This window comes from Protopterus annectens, chromosome 1.part2 (assembly GCF_019279795.1).
Source record: "Protopterus annectens isolate FY-2018-M chromosome 1.part2, PAN1.0, whole genome shotgun sequence".
Classification (NCBI taxonomy): domain Eukaryota; kingdom Metazoa; phylum Chordata; order Ceratodontiformes; family Protopteridae; genus Protopterus; species Protopterus annectens.
The window spans coordinates 501,210,407-501,230,455 of record NC_056727.1 but is presented as its reverse complement, the minus strand read 5'-3'; the positions used below and the strand labels follow the sequence as shown (position 1 = coordinate 501,230,455).

Below are 20,049 nucleotides of genomic sequence, written 5' to 3'. Positions count from 1 at the left end.
CCAAACAGAAGCCCATAATGGCTGCTGACACCCAATTCATGATAAGGGGAACTACACAGAGACCCTTCACAACTACTGCTGAAACCCTTGATGATAAAAAATGTGAAGAAACTTCATTGTTCACTTTTAAGTCCAATATCTATCCCCAAAGTGAAAGCAACTCTGCTGCGCACTCACAGATAAGCTGAGCAGGAGGACAAAGACTCTAAAGGCCTATCCCTAGTTCCTGAATATCTGAATGGCAGAGCAGCAGCATGTTTCCTTGCTATCTTACACTCTTATGCATGAATGTCACTTGTCAAGTTTATAAACTCTCCTTGTTTTGTCTCTCATTGTTAGTCTGCCATTGACATTCCATCCTTATTACCAATTTACCATCAACTCCCTATGTCCCTCTCCTTCCCGTAAAAAGAAAAGAGGGGGGTGGGAGTATGGTGAAATTCTGGCGTAAATATAGACATAGTTGGGCCCTCCCTAGGGAAAGAACACATGTTCATAAGGTGAATCATCCACCAGAATGCTGACAGCCAAGTATCATATATGCGTCCGGGTGGTAGGGGATATTCCATAACTGGGAAGATCAAGAACATCACTATCATGACCACCCCATCACCCAGCCCGCTCATACTTCCTTCCCCATTAAAAATGAAATGTAGCCCGTCTATAACCACACATACTCCAGTCTCAACTGGGGCATGCCTCAGCATATTATTAGCCAGAAGTCTAGTCCATCTCATCCCCCTTCAAGGACAGACAACTTAAATTGCTCAGTCCTACACCTCCTAAATTCCCACAGATTCCATGCCTCTAACGGAAGTTGGAATGTCTTGGTCACAGTCAGGGCTACATTCTTCTATGCAGCAGACATGTAAACTCTTACTTTGAGCTTTACTTCCTCCAGTATCCTTTAGTCATTCCATTTTAGACATGTATCTAACTCCAACTGAAGTGTGGATAGGAAGAGTTTATGAACAGGCAGAATTAAATGACATACTGCAACGAGTTAAGACAACACAGACAGTGCTGGCAGTGCTCAAACTTCTGAAGACATCTGGAAGACATAACTGACAAACATAATGACAGGTGCTAAAATGAGATGTGGTCTCACTGATATTGCTATGAAATTTAAGATAGCTGAGCAGTGAAGGAGGAGGAGTAATCCCAATAGCTGGTCCAACACTACAGATGAATTACCAAAAGATCACTGCAGTCTTGTACCTTTTCAAGACTTTCTGCAAATACCAACTGTCAAACAAACTAGTTAGAAATGAAGAAAGAAATTAAGGAAGGATGGAAAACAAACAAGGAACTGCATTTGTTACAATCTACACAATTCATGCCAAGAGTGGTTAGCAAAATGTGTATTTAGAGGCTGCCCTTAACTTTATTGCCTTTTCAGATGCAATAAAGCAAAGTTCATAATCTCTGAAACGTGAATTAAACTAAGACTATGAAAAAAGTTTAAAAAACTTACCCAGCGCTTGGTTTACTATAAGGATCATCTTCAAAGACAGAAAATGGGGTACAGGATGGTAATACATTCTTAGGTTCAAAACAATCAGTTTCGTCATCATCTCCTAAAATAAAAATAACTATGAAAAATGTAGTGAAAACCAACACCAAACAAAGTGAATACGAGGTCAATTACACAATGAGAATATGGAATAGAAGTACAAATGTGTATACATGTACATCACAACCGGATACGTGTATACATGAGTACTAGAATCACTGGCAAACAATATCATTCAGAACATGGAAGTTACGCAGAAGGAAAAAATCTGACCACATGGCTTGACTTCTACAGCTTTCAGACATCCCACACAGAAGGCAGCCCCTTTAGCATGTTATGATCAGTAGGATAGTTTGGCATAATGTTTAAAGTCTTCACTGCATAAACACAAGGTACAGGGTTTGATTCTGGGGTTACTGGATGGGCTTAAAGTGATCCTTCAGGGCAGTTAGCCTAGTATTAAACTTATTCAATACAATACCCCACTCAGGTATTGACGAAATCAGAAGCATGCATAAATTCCTACATAACTCACTGGATTTCTGCCTGACTCACAGATAGGACTCAAGCAGTTAGATCAGAGGGAGACCCCTTCCAGTAGGAGACCGGTCACCAGCAAAGTACCCCACAGCTTTGTGCTGGGCCCACTCCTGTTTGGCATCTACATCCAGAAGTCAAGACAAATATAAAATACCTCTGGCTCAACAGGTTCGCAGAGAACTGTAAATTGGGAGCTATCACAGATTCCCTACACAACACCAACACCTTACAAGAGGGTCTAACACAAACAAATGACTGGTGCCAGAACCACACATTAAAACGCAACACAAAGAAATGCATTATAGTGCCCTTTGGAAAATTGTCCATCCAAGCAAGTTACTCCACTGATAAAACACCCCCAACAGTTGACCTGATATTTAGGGATCCGAGAACATATGTAGATAGTAACCTGTCCTTTGACCAACACAGCCAAAATAGTAAGAAAATCATTCTATGCTGCCCAACTCATAAGCAAAGGTATGGCATCCAAGTCCAAGGAAGCTACAGTGCCACTCTACTCACCCCTTATCAAACCCATCATTAAAGTACAATGGGCCCTTTGGCATGTACCTAACCAGGTACTTGGAACAGTTGGGATGCCCTCAAAGACTGCTTACCAGTAGAACCCAGGGTACAAACACACTGTCCTACACAAATCTCCTTAAGGCCCTATCTCTGTACTCAGTCTCCTACAGGCTACTGAGACTATCTATGCCTAGCATACAAGACATCCTCAGATATAACTCTGATAGAGTTCTTGCACATATGCAAAACAGACAGCACCAGGAACACTAGATTCAAGGACCTAAAATTTGCCTGCAACATGACTAGAACATGCAGGAGACCCCAATATGCATCTCAAGGGATCTCCACACAATGGAATAAGCTCCCCATCTACATGAAGCAGAGCTCATCTTGGACCCTTTTCAAAAAGGACCTTGATCACTGGATGGGAAATTACAAATTCCCATCAGTCTGGCCTCCATGTCTCTGACGTGCAGAGATAGATCGTAATTAAATTAATCCTCAACTAGCATACCCTTCGCACATAAACCTTAGCTACCTCTAATACCATACCCTACCATACAGGCATCCAAGGAACTTGTGGACAAAACTGGACTGTGTTGCGTGGCTAAGCTTGTAAAGAGCCAGGTGGTCATTAACATTGTATAAATCTATGATAATTTTCTTTTGGGGGGGGGGGGCTAGAACTGAAGTCTTCTTGCACAGCCTGAAAAGCAAGATGAAAGGCTGGCATTCGCAAAGGACAGGAGAAGAAACTAGGAAGGGTGTTTGTATCAGGAGTGGTGCCTCCCCAAAACAAAAGTGGGATCACAAGAAATAAAAGGAGGATGGAGAGAGGAATGATATTCTGCAGCAGTGATCTATGTGAGTGTACTCACCATAATTAAAGTAGCAAGATATATACAAGGAACATTGCTGCAGTATATTTATAAGATATGGAAAAATAATGCAAAGTAAGAGGGCTTGTTACAGAGAACAAAAACTCTGTAGAAAGTACAGTTTTGTACCTACCATAAATGTAGATGTTCGAGTGCTAATACAGCTGCAGTCATAACAGATGGGGTTATCCTGCCATCAGGCGGGTCCTCGGTCGGCCGAATTCCAAAGTTTAGGTCCGGCGTCGGTTGTCGTCGCTTCTTTTCTGACGTCAGTGCGACAGGGGTATAAAAGAACCAGCAGACGCCATTTTCTTCAGTTTTTCTTGCCCCAGATGTCAGGTGCCCCCAGAAGGAAGGCAAAACATAAACTTATGTAATAATGCAATGTAATATAATCAAAAAACAGTAGTTTGCAAGCAAATACACCATAAAAGAAAACCCCAATCAGATTGTATGAGGAGGTGTTTGTCATAAGGCTTGTCCCAAGAGGGGATGGAGGGAGGGAAACCTGGACTGCAGCTGTATTAGCACTCTAACATCTACATTTATGGTAGGTACAAAACTGTACTATGTTCATCGTGCATACAGCTGCAGTCATAACAGATGGGTAGAATCCCAAAGCTAAAAAGGGGTGGGAGGCACTAAGTGGAACTAGGAGGAGCAAGGATGCCCTGCAAGACTGCTGTGGCAAAGCCCGCTCTAGATTTAGAGTAAAGTGGAAGGTGATAGTGCTTGGAGAAAGTGTGCACAGAACTCCAAGTGGCTGCTTCCAAAATGTCCTTGGTAGGAACCCCCCTGAGGAAAGCTGTAGAGGTAGCTGTGGCCCTTGTGGAGTGAGATCTGATGCTTGTAGGTACAGTTTTTCCATGAAATGAGTAACAAAAGCGTATGCAGTGGGCTATCCATTTTGAGATTGTCTGTTTGGAGATAGCCTTTCCTTGAGCACCTGTAGCATAGGACACAGAGTTGATCTGATTTTCTGAAAGGCTTTGTCCTGTCCAAATAATAACGAAGTTGTCTGTGAATGTCCAAGGAATGTAGTAGTCTTTCCCCTTTGTTTTGTGGGTTAGGATAAAAGGTAGGTAAGTGGATAGTCTGATTCAAGGCTACACTGGATACTACCTTTGGCATAAAGGAAGGGTTGGTTCGTAAGGGAACTCTGTCCTGATGGAAAATGATGAAAGGTTGCACAGCCATGAGGGCCTGTAGTTCCGAAACCCTGCGTGCTGAGGTGATAGCCAGAAGGAAGGCTGTTTTCCATGACAAATATTGCAGTTCTGTTGAAGCAGCTGGCTCAAATGGAGGCAGGGTCAGTTTTTCTAAAATGAAGTTGAGGTCCCAAAGCAGGTACTGGTGGTTTCCTTGGGGGGTTTATATTCTTAGCCCCTTTGAGGAACTGTCTTAAGAGAGGATGAGAGAATAAAGGAGGATCAGTGTTGTATTGTGCAGAAATGGCTGAAGCATGGATCTTGATGGAGGAGAAGGAAAGTCCGCTGTTTAACATCTCAGCTAGGTACTGTAATATTTGAGGTAAATTTAGTACCCAAGGATTCTGGCTCTTTCTGATTCCAGGCACAAAACCGTTTCCATTTGGCGGAGTAGGCTTTTCTAGTAGAAGGTCTTCTGGCCTCCAAGATGACAGCCTGCACCTCCTTGGAGAGGAGGGTCTGTTGGGAAATCAAGGAATCCTCCATGCGGCTAGATTGAGGGCTTTCAGCTGACTGTGAAGAGTTTTGAAGTTGTGCTGGGTCAACAGAAGAGGCACTAGAGGCAGGATCCATGGTGAGGAATGTGTCAGGCTCTTCAGGACTGGATACCAATGTTGTCTTGGCCCATCTGGAGCAATGAGAATCATCTTTGGCCTCTCTGCTCTGGCTTTAATAGAACTTTGGGCAGCAGAGGAAGAGGTGGAAAGGCATAGACTGTCAATATTGTCCAACTGAAAGAAAGTGCATCCACTTTCCAGGCCTGTGGATGATAGGTCCTTGAGCAAAATTTTTTTAGTTGGTAATTTCTGTGGGTAGCAAAGAGATCTATGTCAGCTGTCCCCATGCCTGAATTATCTTTGCGAAAACTTGAGGATGCAACTTCCATTCGTGTGGATCTGTCATATTTCTGCTTAGGTTGTCTGCCAGCGTGTTTTCCTTCCCTGGCAGGAATTGTGCTTGAAGTTGGATTTGCAATTCCAGAGCCGTGTTCCAAAAGGACATGGCTAGTCTGCGCAGGGGGTATGAATGAGTTCCTCCCTGTTTGTTTATGTACCACATCACTGTGGTGTTGTCTGTCCTTATCAATAGCTGGCCTGGATGCAGTAGGTCTTTGAAGGCCATAATAGCATTTTGTACTGCTAGCATTTCCTTTTGACTGATGTGTGGGTGCTTCTCTTTTTGGGACCATTTGCCCTGAATGCACTGATCTGTCATGTGCGCCCCCAGGCGTAGTCCGAGGTGTCTGTTGTGATGATTTGATTTGCTTGAGGCATGCAGAAGGGGAGACCTATGTTTCTTTGGCATGCTTGAGCCCACCACAGAAATTCCTTTTGAAGACATGGAATGAGTGGTATAATTGTTTCCAAACTGTGGCTGTGTTGAGACCATAAGTTTTTTAGGTACCATTGAAGTTTCCTCATATGCAGCTTTGCACATGGGATCAGCAGGATGCAAGATGCCATGAATCCCAGAGCCTGCAGGACTTTCCTTGCAGTCAGCCTGGTGAAGGCTGCCATTTTTCTGAAGTATTGAGATAGTTGCCCTTGCTTCTCTGGCATGAGGTAGGCCATCTGGGTGTTTGTATTCAAGCTGGCATCCAGGAAAATTATTGCTTGAGAGGGTATTAGTTTTGATTTCTTTTTGCTGACTGTGTATCCCAGAAAGTTCAACAATTTTATTACAAACGCCAGGTGTTTCAGAAGTATGTGCTTGCTGTCCGCTTGGATCAGGCAGTCATCCAGATATGGGTACATTTGTATCCCTTGAAGTCTGCAGAAGGCAATTACTGATGCCAGGCATTTCGTAAACACTCTGGGCGCAGTAGATAAGCCAAAGGGCAAGGCAGAGAATTGATAATGGGTTGAACCTGCAAGAAATCTGAGGTATCTTCTGCAATCTTGTCTGATAGGGACATGCAGGTATGCCTCCTTGAGGTCCAATGTTACCAGCCAAGACTCCTTGCCCAGCATGGGAAGAAGCTGCTGTAATGTGAGCATCTTGAATTTTGGTACGAGTAAATATGTGTTTAGGATGGATAGGTCCAAAATAGGTCTCCAATCTTTGTCCTTCCTTGGTACCAGGAATAGTCTGGAATAAAAACCTTGACCCTGTTCTTTTGCAGGTACCTCTTGAATAGCTTTCATGTCCATGAGAGCTGAAATTTGTTTTTGTGCCTCTGCCCTTTCATTTTGTGGCAGGTTTGGCATGCCTCTCATTTTTGGAAGGGTGTGAAAATGGAATTTGTAGCCTCTTTCTATAATGTCCAGGATCCATTTGTCTTTTGTGACAATATGCCAATTTTTTGAAAATAATGCCAGTTCTCCGCCTAAAGGTGCTGCCATTAAAGCTTTGCTTGGCATACAAAGGGGAAAGTCATTGTGTCTGCTTTCAGAATGACTGTGATCTATCTTCTCCACCTCTTGGTGTAGGTGCTTGCCATTGTCTGGCTCTAAATGATCCTTGAGATTGCCCTCTACCCCTCGGGCACCTGTATCTACCTCTGAGGTCTGTCCGTGGCTGGAAAGGACCAATTTTTTGAAGGCCAGTTTCTGCTGAAACATGGAGGTTGTACCTGTAGGAAATTTTTCACTGTGTGCATTGATTTTGCCTTTTCCTCCATTTTCTTTAGTACCTCCTCAGCTTTAACACCAAACAATACATCTTTTTGAAGAGGTGCATCTAGTAATTTGGCTTTGACATGGTCTGGTAAGGTTTGCTCTTTGAGCCAAGCATGTCTACGTATGACAGACCCTGTAACAGCAGCTCTACATGAGGCCTGTAAAGCATCAAAACCACATTGCAAGGTATGTTTATCCACTTGCTCTGCACGATGCAACAAATCCTGCAACTCCTTTAAATCTGGTTGCTCAGGTTGTGTCATTTTGCTTTTCAACTGAGATAACAAAAACTGTTGATATTTTAACATATGGAACTGACAGTTTAATACCCTCATGGTTAAAGTGGCCGAGGTGTATACCTTTTTCCCCCACCTTTCTAAAGCTCTGGAATCTCTCTCTGAAGGTAATGGGTTTTTGGCAGTAGAGGCCTTAATTCCCTTGGGACCCTGTGAAATAGTTTCTGGGTCAGCAGCATGGCTTTTGTATAGGAATTGGTGTGAATCAGGAACCCGGTAATACCGGTCAGGTTTAACAGGAGCTGGAGGTAAAGAATCTGGGTTGAGGCTGGCTTTTGTATACACATCATCTAATATATCCAAGACAGGAGGGATAGCCAGAGGCCTGTGCTGGGGAAGCAAAAGAAAATCCCTGAGCCTTTTCTTGGAATCGGAGTAATCTTGGCCTTCCCAGTGAAAGTGTTCCCTCAAGGTATGTAAGGTTTCCCCAAAAGAATAGCACTCAGGGGGGGAGACCGAGGGAATGGACTCCTCAGCATCAGAGTCTTCAAAAGGGGAATATGAATATTCCTGGTCCTCAGAGTGTTCTGAGGTAATAGAGGCTTGGTCTGAGGAAGGGTAGTCTTCCTCCAATCTGGGCCTTTTGTCCGAGGGGGGTGGAGAACCCCGGATAAGAGTAATCAAATCCTCAGCCATTTTGAGCATCTGTTTTTTAGGCATGGGGCCTTGAGAGGGGCTCTGTGGAGCTTGTCTTTTAGTTTTCATGGCTGCTTTAAAGTTTGTGAAAGCCTTAATGGAAAAACAGGAAGGCCTGAAGACACCTTGAGAAGTGGCAGGCCTGTCTAAACTCTGAGTTTCCCCGCCAAGAGTGGCGTCGGTATCTGTAGTCGGAGAGTGGGGGCTGAGGAGCCTGCGACCTCGGGCACAAAAGACACCGCTAAAGAAGCGTCATCGGTACTCAGGGGCTGCGTAGGCACCTCGCTGAGAACCGGAGCATCGGTAGCCGGCTTTAGCATGGTGTCGGTAGAAGTCGCGGACCTCGTATGTCGGTCCTTATCTTTGAGTCTTTTACTCAAAACTGGAGTCGGAGTATCCGACGACATAATGTAATTAAATTTTTTACCAAAATAGTGTTGGGTGAACTCCGCCCGAAGCTTAATAGTGCGTTTGTTGAATCTAGCACAAAAACGGCAGGCCGAGACGTCGTGGTCTGGGCCTAAGCAAGGAATACAGAAGGAATGGAAATCCTTATGCGATATTTGCTTCCCACATGAAATGCAATTATTAACTTTGTCTGACATCGGTCTGAGGCAAGAAAAGTTTCCCCAATGGGGTACTTAGCTTTCAAGAAGACTTCGGCTGAAATATTTTCATAAATCTCAGGAGCTGGCCGACCGGCACTTGCGAACTGCTTCTGCTTCGGGCACCGCGCGGCAAGAAAGACTGAAGAAAATGGCGTCGGCTGGTTCTTTTATACCCCTGCCACACTGACGTCAGGGAAGAAGCGACGACAACCAACGCCGGACCTAGACTTTGGAATTAGGTCGACCGAGGACCCGCCTGACGGCAGGATAACCCCATCTGTTATGACTGCAGCTGTATGCACGATGAACATCAGGAATGGAAAATGTTGCTTGGCTCCTGGAAAGAATGCCCTGCCCATGTGTCAATGGATAACCAGACAGCTGCTTCACAGATACTGAGAGAAGAAACATTCCTGAAAAAAAAAAGGCAGTGTTGCATAGTGCGTCTTATTGGGCCTCCTTTAAAAGCACTGAAGCAGACATCCAGAAAGCTGAGGCCATCAGCCTCAGTTTCGGAATTACAATCTAACAAAGGATTTTTTTTAAAGAATTTTTGCACCCCCCAAATGTATGGGGTGTGCCCCAACATCCACATTCTCTTAAATACAGTTTGATCAGCTCAGACAACTGGGAAATAACAATCAATCAGTTTCCTTCATAACAGAGCCTGCACAATGATTTGGTGGATTTGCTAGGTGCTGTAGTCCCCCAGCAAAAACAAAAAAATGTATGGGATTGAAATCACAACTAGTAACATCTGCTGCAAAAATTTAATGTTGACCAGTAAGTTCATCTACAGTACAATGCAAGTGATACACAGGTTTTTGATAACACAGAGAATCCAGAAAATGTAAAAGCTTTTTTCACATAGTTTGGGGGATTCAGAAAAAAGACTACAAGTTAAAGGAGCTGATTCAAGGCCAGTTCCAAAAGCACGCTGAGCATAAGAGGAAATGGTTCTGAAGGCCACCTTGTCTTTGCAGTAAACCGTGTCAAGAGCTTTGCACATTAATGCCTGCAATTGTGAAACCCTCCTGAGTGAAGTACATGCTACTAGAAAGATAATCTTTCAAGGTAACATTTTTATTGGAACCCAGTCTGCTTGTTGAAAGGGAGAAAGTCAGTTTTTATATGACAAAGTTCAGATTGTATAAAACAAGACACTAGCCTCTTAAAACAAGACACTAGCCTCTACAAGATGCAGGATCTTTTTATGAAATTCCTTGACAACAAAGATAAATGCTAAAAAGGAAGTACCAGAGGCTGGCAAGCAGAAATTGTAGAAAAATGCACCCTAAGATACATGAAAGGCCCTTGCCAGACAGGCTTGTAAGACAAAGGGCTTCAAAATGAATTAAAGCCACAAGTCATTGCAGCTATAAACTCATCAGGAGTTAAAAACTAAGCTTTTTACTGTCTAAAGAAATTCTGCCCTGGGATTAGTGGAGGGATGTGCTTGCCCCCAACACACCCACTAGATCTCATAAAATTCCATGTTGCAAACTCCAGGGGAAAGGGCAGAAATCTTACAGATTTACAGTTACTTCAATGAATTATGCCCACAATGAGCCATACTACAATCACTCATTCATCAAGTTTCTAAAGCTAAAGCACAGCTTGATAGATACAAATTTAGGCAGTTTGGCATCATTCTTGCACTATAAGGAAAACATCTGGTCTATGCTGTCAAGTATGAATTTCTGGAAGTTTGCTCCTTGGCCTCCTTAATAAATTGCAAGGCCTCGGGAGAAAAGGAAGACTTAATGTGGAATCAAGCCCTTAACATCCAGGTTGCCAGCTCCATTTTTAAGATATGGGTGCACCAGGGTTCTACCCATTAGTAAGAATGTTGTGGGAAAAGGGCAGGGGACATTACTCTAATGTCACAGTACAGGGGGAACCAAGGTTGAATTTGGCTGGTACCATCCAATCTTACCTTTTGGAGCACTTCAAGGATCATGACAACTCTAAGGCTTTTACTCCAAGGGCCTGAAAATACAGCCACAACTTCCTTGCAATAATATCTGGTGTAAGACTCTAAATTCTGATTATTCTGTAGTCAGACCAAAATGTCTACCTCTGGGGTACCCCAAAACTGTCAGGCTGTGAAAAGCTGCTAAATTCAATCTTCCTTTGCGAGGTTTGAGAGCAGATCTGATCATATAACCTACAATGGCAGTCTAGGCCAAGAAGATAAAACAGGCCCAACTACAAAGGCTCTGCTTTAATGCCACTTTGCAGGTTATCACAGCCATTCATCAGACAAAGATAAAACTGCATACTCCTCCGATTGTTGACGCAACACAAAACAGTGGATGTGTGTTCACACAGAAGATTCCTGGTCACCAGACTAATTTATAGATCTGGACGACATAAATGATGGTTGGCATCTTTGAGACTTAAGTGCCTAGCCTTGGTCTTGTTCTACCTTCCTGGAACCTTTAGGGACCTTGTTTGTGCTCCACAGACTACACTGGACATATCCAATGTCAGGTTCTGTTTTCAGTCAGGCTGTACAAACATCACTCAGCTGGCTATCATCTCCCCCTTCTTCCAGGATCTATGGCAAAACAGCATCTTTCTACTTGTATTCCACAGGCCACACTGGAGGCATCCAAGGTCAGTGTCTGCCACTCAGGGCCAACCTCCATTGGAATTCCCTTTGACTAGTGGAAATGAGTGGAATAAAGTTTTCAAATGAATGCAGGCACTGGCACCAAGGTTTCCTGGGTACCAGTAAAATTTCCTGTCATAAAACCTGTCAAAAGGAGTACAGAAGTGGGCATGTAACCCAGAACCTTGTACAAGTTCACTTACCTGGTTAATCAATAAATGCATCTTTTGGTGAAAAAGAAACATCAAGGATATGTCTATTAATGGAGAAAGTGCTATCAGATGCTGCCAACTTGGAGGCTTTGGCTGCACGATGAAGAAACTATGGGATCAACTAAATTGCTTGTATAGATACTTAAAATTTATCTTTTGCCCTGTAAAACTGATACAGCTTCTTGGGCACCAGTAGCTACTGTGCTGCAGCAGAGGTACTCTCAAAGTTACGTTCAAATGTCTAAAATACTCGAATGGCCATTTGCTCTGGATTCTTCATACCAAAACATGTGTCACTTGGAAGAGTTCAAGCGTACCCAAAACAGGAAGAACTCCTGAAAGAATTGCTACAATGTAAACCAAGAGACTCCGGATGGAAAGGTAAAATGAGAATGTGTGGTAATTGCAATCAGTGCAACCACCTTAAGACTGGTTGTAACGTGGTTATGTTCGATGGTGTTTCTGTGAAGTTTACATGTGTATTTCCACCAATGTGATTTCTATTGTTCACTCTACATTACTGTCTTGTGTTTTATACAGGAAAAACTTCAAGAACGTTATCCAAATGTATTTATGAACATGTGCTTGCCACAAAACTGTATGATGAAATAAATGCCTTATTTAAACATCAAGCAGATAGTAGGACTCATTTACTTAATTTGATGAAATTGGAAATGTGAGATCTCCTCAAAGGAAACAAGTGATTGAAGAAGCATCCAAGGTCAGTGTTCACAGTTACCCCTCTCTTTCCCACCACCTACAGTATTTGCTTGTGTAAAGTCAGGTATTAATGAACTGGAAAATTATGTGACCTATCAAAAAAGAAGGCATGTCGCTCATTAATAATCAAATGGTTTTAATGGTTAGATACCTAATTGTAAGGTATCTTTACATAGTGGTTGCTCTGTTTTAGTTGTAGCTTAATGAAAAAATGGTATAGAAGAAGCCAGAGTACTATCCATTCAGGTGGCAAACGGCCTAAGGAATGCCAGACTAACTAGAGAATCCTTCACAAGGGTCCCTCTCCAAGCACTAACTAAACCTGAAGGGGTACACCTTGCATGGCTGTAAGAGAGGGAAGGTGAGAAAATAGTTGATTAGGTACCCACCCAAACCCAGAATGGCAATAATCAAGAGACAAGAGGGGTGGAGGGAGGGAAATATTACTTCAGCAGTGAACATACTCAAACACCCACATGATTGCTTCCTAAACAGCAACACTATGTTCTCAATGTTCATTGTTGCAGTACTGCTGACTTTTAAGATTCTAGAAGCTTATATAATCTGGAGCAGCAGGCCTTGTGATGGTTTGAGTTCTAAGAACCTTGCAGAATGGTTATGGCAAAACCTGTCCAGGATTTGGAAGCAAGATCCATGTTGTAGAAATAAGTAGTGGGATGGCAACCAGATAGCTACTTCCAAGAGAGCCTGGGTTCTTATCCCCCCCCCCCGAAAGCTGGGGTATGCTTTTTGCACATACCCCAGCAGAATGTGCGGTCACATACCTAAGTGAAGTTTTCCAGGGAAGGAGTAACAAAATGAGTTGCAGTGGATTACCCATTTGCAGATCTGTTCTGACAAAGACCTGTACTCCCTACCATTTTCAGACTATGAATAGCTGGTCTGCTTTTGACATCTTTAATATTTTCTAGGTCAAATCTTATACATATCCAAAGTATGCGGTATCCTTCCCACTTTTGCTCTCTGGGGTACGGGCTGGTGCATAGTGTTTACCTTCTTTTAATAAATCATAAGACAAGCATGATTTGTAAGGGTCAGATGCGTATTTGAGAACCATGGACACTGTAGACTAATAAGGGTCTAGACAGCCTCTTAATAGCATTAGAGGGAGATTCTCTTCCCTTCTACTTCATAATATTTCTTGTACTTGGTTTTCTAGCTTCCCTCATAACTGCAAGTGCATCATTGGTAGATGTGTCCAAACTGGACAACTGCTAGACAATCCATGCTATCATCCTTTAAGGATCTTTACTAAATAACTTAAGACAGTCACAAACAGAAAAGAAAACTAACCATAACTTGTTTTATGTATTATATATTGAAAGTTATAGAGAAAGAAAACATGCAAACTCCAACATTACATAATACAGTATTACACAGTTCTTAGAGTCTCAAACTTCAACTCCTCATGGACATTCAACTTTTATTTATTTCATAGGTTCATAGATTAGTACTACGCTAACTGCCCTTGCGAGCCATTTTAAACCTAGCCAATTATCCCCTGTGAGATTCAAACCCTGTACCTTGTGTTTGTAAGGTACCCTTAACCATTAGGCGACCCTCTATGTAGTTTGCTTACTCCCTTTTCTAAAGATCTCACTTTCAATTCTTTTAACTCCAGCAATATTCAATGTATTAAATTATAGTTATTTTAGATTCTGATTTACATTTTTAGTAATCACTTTTGCTGCGGTTGTGGTGCTGCAGTAGCGTTGTCGCCTCACAGTAAGACATTGTCCTGTTCGATTCTCAGCTAAAGTGCCTTCTGTGTGGAGACATGCGTGAATGGGCGTACCTTCGCTGAATGTTGTGCGTCAGGCCTGGCAAGTCGGTATGTAAAAATCTACTGCCAATCATTAGCTCACAGAGTTCCGCTGTGGTGACCCCTAACCGGGAAACAGACGAAAGATACACACACTTTTTTGGCAGCCAATAGCATTAAACTTAAGGCCTTATGATATAGAAAATTCAGATATTAAATCCCAGTTCAAAAGAATTTCCTTGGTGACAGCAATCTGCTCTCCCAATACTACCGGCAGAATATTCTGTAATGTAGTTTTAATATCGACCAACTCATCACACCCCCCAAAAAGGTTCAGCTACCTCTCTCTTTCCCACCACCTACAGTAACGGTTATTTAGCTGAGGAAAAAATTCTTTGAAGTCTACTTGGGGTACATAAATACCTATGCACACACAGCAAAAATCCTAAATCTTCAGGACTTTGCTGCATACTTAGGGACAATGGAAGGACATATGTATAGCTCCTATGTAAATTGCTTTTAAACTCCCAAATCTTTTCTAACCTTCACTGACTGCCTCATAGTTATTGTGCAATATTCTATATGCAAAATTACCACTTTTTTCACAACAGCTTCTGTTTTAGGCTGGACTAAAATCTCTACTAAAACTTTCTTTTCACTTAGGGATCCCCTATCCCCTTCTCTTTGCCTATACTTGGATTTCAATCTGTGGTAGGGAAAGCAATCTCTAACCTGCAGAGTAAACTTCTGCTTAGCCTCATCCCAGTCAATGTTTCTCTCTCGTTATTTGCTCCCAATATCTTAGTTTCTTTGCCAATATTTTCCATTAAATTCCAGTCCCATCATGCCTATTTTCTGTACCCCTACTTGCAGTCATCCTACTGGTAAAATTTCCTTTCACCATTCCTCTGTTGACTTTCTGCAACTTTATTAATATAATAGTGTATATGATTACTGTTAAGGACCTGCACCAAAAAATCCTACTTTCTCCTTCTTTCTAGAACACTTCCTGCTTCATCATCCTTCCTTTCCACTTTGATTTATAACATTCTGCTTTGTGTTATGTAAATGAGCATTAACTGCATAGCACTAAAAGATTCATGCAAATCAGGTAGCCCTAAAACACCACGTTTTAAAGGGCGTTATCAGTTTATTCTGATAAACTCTTGCCCTCTGTCCTCCCAAATAAATTCCTTCAACATTTTTACTTACTATACATAACTTCTCCTCTGGTTGATACAAATATGTCAGACCTGTATATAAAACTAAAGTGACTAAACATTTTCATTGCTTATATCAGTGATGGCGAACCTTTTGGGCTTGGTATGTCAAAAATTTGGAAGATGCCCATCTTGACCCTGCTGGCGTGTCAGCCCCCCCCCCGCCCCCAAAAACAAGAGAGATACAATTCTTTACATATTCATTTATTTAAAAAAAAAAAACAGTCCAATCATGTGTGCTGCCATGCATTATAAAAGTAAAAGAAAATTCAGTGACTTATAATAGAGAAAACAGTATGCGCACTGATAATTGGGCTTAAAATAGTGCACCAAAAATTACCCTACTTTTAAAAGTAATTTTGAACTGAAAAATACGGAAGACATTGCATTTGATTTGATTAACAGCAATTAAAGACTTTTTTGTTGCAGAGTTTTAATAAATAAGTGCAGGGTCACATATTTCTGTTATTTTTATTCATTCAGTTTCTTTGGTAACTTGAATTGGTGAAAGCAGTGTGTGTCACCCAAAACGTTGTGGTGTGTCACCTTTGACACACGTGTCATAGGTTCACCATCACAAATCTGTAGCTTACTATTCCTGTCCATAAACAAGAGCTTCCAGTTTCTAGTTTTTGTATTATATATTGTTTAGTTTATTCTCACATATCCTTCATTGTCATAACAGAATTCTTTTTAATCTATACACCTAAATACTTTATCTTATGCCTCCATAAATATGGGTATTGATGAACCAGTTCAGGAATTGGTGCAATTTTACCAGTATAGCCTTTGTTTTGTCTTATTCAATTTTATAACCGGAAAAGACTTGAAAATGCCTCAAATATTCCACAACACAGAAATGTCCTTTTCTGGATGCATTATACATAAAAGATCATCAACCACAAATAAAGACAACTTTTCATGATTACCATAACGGTTATATCTTTGCATTTCTGAGTTAATTATTTTCTTTGCCAATGACTTTAGATATAACACAAACAAAGAGGAAGGAGTACACCCCTGCCTGGTTCCTTTTCTCAAACAACTTATCAGAGAGGAAACCTCCCACCTTAATTCTTGCCACCGATCCCTTCATATACCCTCCTATTATTGTGTCAGGAAATGCAAATACTTCCAGTGCCCTACTCATGAAATACCAGTTTACTCTGTTGAATGCTTTCTCTGTTTCAACAGCCACCAACAGAAGCAGTATTTTTGTTGCATTCTGCTACCCACTGGATCATTGTTGTTCTATTAATGTATTCAAATGTATGTGTCTGCTTGGCAACACCTTTTTCCATACTCTTAGCTAGTACAGACAAGCATTTTATAATCATGGCATAAAACTGACATCAGTCTATAAGAAGCTGAGTGTGATGGGTTTTTCCCTCTCTGGGTAATGCAGTCACCAAAATGTTCTTCCAATATGCTGATGCCTTCCCTCATTTTAAAATATTAAATAAAGTGTTTTGGTACCAATTTTTAAGAATAAGGATGATGTGCAGAGTTGCATTAACTACAGAGGGATTAAATTGATCAGTCACAGCATGAAGTTGTGGGAAAGAGTAGTGGAAGCAAGGTTAAGAAGGGACGTGATGATTAGTGATCAGCAGTATGGTTTAATGCTGGGAAAGAGCACTACAGATGTGATGTTTGCTCTGAGAGTGCTGATGGAAAAGTACAGAGAATATCAGAAGGAGTTGCACTGTGTTTTTGTAGACTTAGAGAAAGCATATGACAGGGTGCCTAGAGAGGAGTTGTGGTATTGTATGAGGAAGTCAGGAGTGTCAGAAGTATGTAAGAGCATTACAGGATATGTATGTAGTGTGACAGCACTGAGGACTGCAGTGGGAGTAATGCATGCGTTTAAGGTGGAGGTGGGGTTACATCAAGGATCAGCTCTGAGCCCTTTCTTATTTGCAATGGTGATGGACAGGTTGACAGACGAGATCAGACAGGAGGCCCCATGGACTATGATGTTTGCAGATGACATTGTGATCTGTAGTGAGAGTAGGGAACAGGTGGAGGAGACCCTGGAGAGATGGAGATATGCTCTAGAGAGAAGAGGAATGAAGGTCAGCAGGACTAAGACAGAATATATGTGTGTGAATGAGAGGGAGAATAGAGGAATGGTGAGGATGCAAGGAGTAGAGGTGGCGAAGGTGGATGAGTTTAAATACTTGGGGTCAATAGTTCAGAGTAACAGTGAGTGTGGAAGAGAGGTGAAGAAGAGAGTACAGGCAGGATGGAGTGGGTGGAGATGAGTGTCAGGAGTGATTTGTGACAGACGAGTACCTGTAAGAGTGAAAGAGAAGGTCTACAAGAGGGTAGTGAGACCAGCTAAGTTATATGGGTTGAAGACAGTGGCAGTGACAAAAAGGCAGGAGTTTAAGCTGGATGTGGCAGAATTAAAGATGTTAAGATTTGCGCTGGGTGTGACGAGGGTGGACAGGATTAGGAATAAGTATATTAGAGGGTCAGCCCAGGTTGGAAGGTTTGGAGACAAAGCCAGAGAGACACGATTACGTTGGTTTGGACATGTGCTGAGGAGGGATGCTGAGTATATTGGGAAAAAGATGCTAAGGATGAAGCTACCAGGTAACAGGAAAAGAGGAAGGCCTAAGATAAGGTTTATGGATGTAGTGAGAGAGGACATGCAGGTGGTTGGTGTGACAGAGCAAGATGCAGAGGACAGGAAGAAATGGAAACAGGTGATCTGCTGTGGCGACCCCTAACGGGAACAGCCGAAAGAAGATGATAATGATTAAAATAAAACCTTCCAGATCTTTCAGTTGCCTCACTCCCAACTTCCACAGAATACCATCTGCCCCTAAAGATTTTCTTTCAGACTGACCATAAATCACCTTCTCTCTCCTCTTACCTTCACTACAAATGTTTGAGGCTCATCTTCTTCCAACTTTGGCATAATTAAATATGCGATAAATATTTCCATTTGCGCTTTTTTTCTGGCTTTCCACATTCCTTTGCTTTATACAAATGTTCATAAAATTTGTGAAATATTTCAATATCTCTAAAGGATGTCTTGGCCATTTTTCTTGTTATAGGCTCTGTAAGTTTGGTGGCAACCCCTTTTTTTCTACATTGTTGCCCAAACTGTTGTGCTGAAGGCTTTTGTGCTCCGGAGTTATAAAAAATAGCTGCTTAACAGTCTTCTTAAACTCATACATATCATCTAGATACTCTCTTATTTTCCCTTAATCACTCTACAGTCATTCCTCCACTTGTTCTGTGGGATTCCACTGATTCTACAATACTTGAACCTTTGTCAGACCCACTAAATAGTTATTACTTCTTAACCATATGCCTTTCCCTTTTATTTTGTCTTTATTTTTATGCTTCATTTTAACCCATTCAGTAGCTATCCCTTGTGAAGAAATTTCTGTCTTAGCTAATAACCATCTTCAAACCATTCCTTAAATTTCTCTCCTTTTAACAGGTACACAGAAAAATGCCAATCTCTTTGTACTTCACTACCCTGCATTTCTCTCAGTTTTTATCAGTGAATGATCTGACAGTCATTGGATGTGTGTAAAAGATTTCAATTAAATGTACATACTCCCGTGAAATATAATTTCTATTCGTTCTAGCCCAGTTATTGTACCTAGGGGAAAAAATACGTAAATTCTGTTGGAGTTTGTACTACTTAAGTCACGCATACTGTATCAGATATTTTGATAAATTTCTTCAGAAATCTGCCCTCTTTTGCCATGGTTTCCCTTTTAGATCCCCCAATACATCCTCACCATTGCAAATCAAGGTCCAGTCCCCACTTATAAATGATATTCCCTGCTGAAAGCTGACAATTCCTCCTAAAATTTTCATAAGCTCCATAATAGCGTTTTTGGTGGAATATAAATGCATGTCAGCGTAATCCTCTTCCCTTGTCAATGGCCCTGTACCATCAAACATCCTGATACTGTCTTTTCCCTCTATCACTATTGGCCCCTCTCTAGCAATTATTGTTGCTACTCCCCTTTACCTTTGTCACTGATATTCAGCTGAATACCCATCCTGAAAACTTTGTCAAATTTATGCTCATTTGTATCCAAATGTGTCTCCTGCAACATTGCCATTTGCATTCTACATTTTTTAATAACTGGTAATTCAGTGCTCTTTCCTCCCTCTCTATACCTGTAAGGCCTTTCACATTCCAAGATAAGGATAGAGTAGCTATTAAGCTATAAAGTTGTTGACCCCCTCTCCATTTTATATGACAGTTCTTTAAAAATGCACATTTCCAACTTTTGTCTTGCATGCACACAGTTTGGCAGGCTGATTTTTTTTACAGTTTAATTTCATCACCATCTGAACTTGTCACATTTTCTAAACCTTTTCTTCTAATGAAAACCCTCAAACAAAAAACTAAAAACATTTTCAACCCTAATCCTCTATTACTTTAGAACAAACACACACCATGTTTTAATTTTAAACAAATGACATTTAACCCTCCAAACACTGGCAATTGGGGCAACTGCCTCAAATCAATGAATGCACTTACGGTATTACCCAAGCTAAAGTGCTTGGGCAGAGCCTGCGTCCCCACTTACACGGATTGCAATCTGTACTTTTCATATCTCTATTCCCCTTCCGAGATGTGAAAAATGGTTTGCATTTTTTCAGATAACATTTACTTTAGTCCTAAGAAAAAGTGCACAGG

At 41.5% G+C, this 20,049-nt stretch overlaps 1 protein-coding gene across 2 annotated transcripts in view; it reads right to left on the bottom strand.

The window, feature by feature from the left end:
- BUB1 (BUB1 mitotic checkpoint serine/threonine kinase) overlaps positions 1 to 20,049 on the bottom strand; it is a 2,040,509-nt gene that overhangs the window by 1,223,331 nt on the left and 797,129 nt on the right. For both annotated transcript variants that reach the window (XM_044057238.1, XM_044057245.1), the window contains exon 10: positions 1,475 to 1,577. In XM_044057238.1, the coding sequence (XP_043913173.1) occupies positions 1,475 to 1,577 (103 nt within the window). The remainder of the gene's footprint in view (positions 1 to 1,474; positions 1,578 to 20,049) is intronic.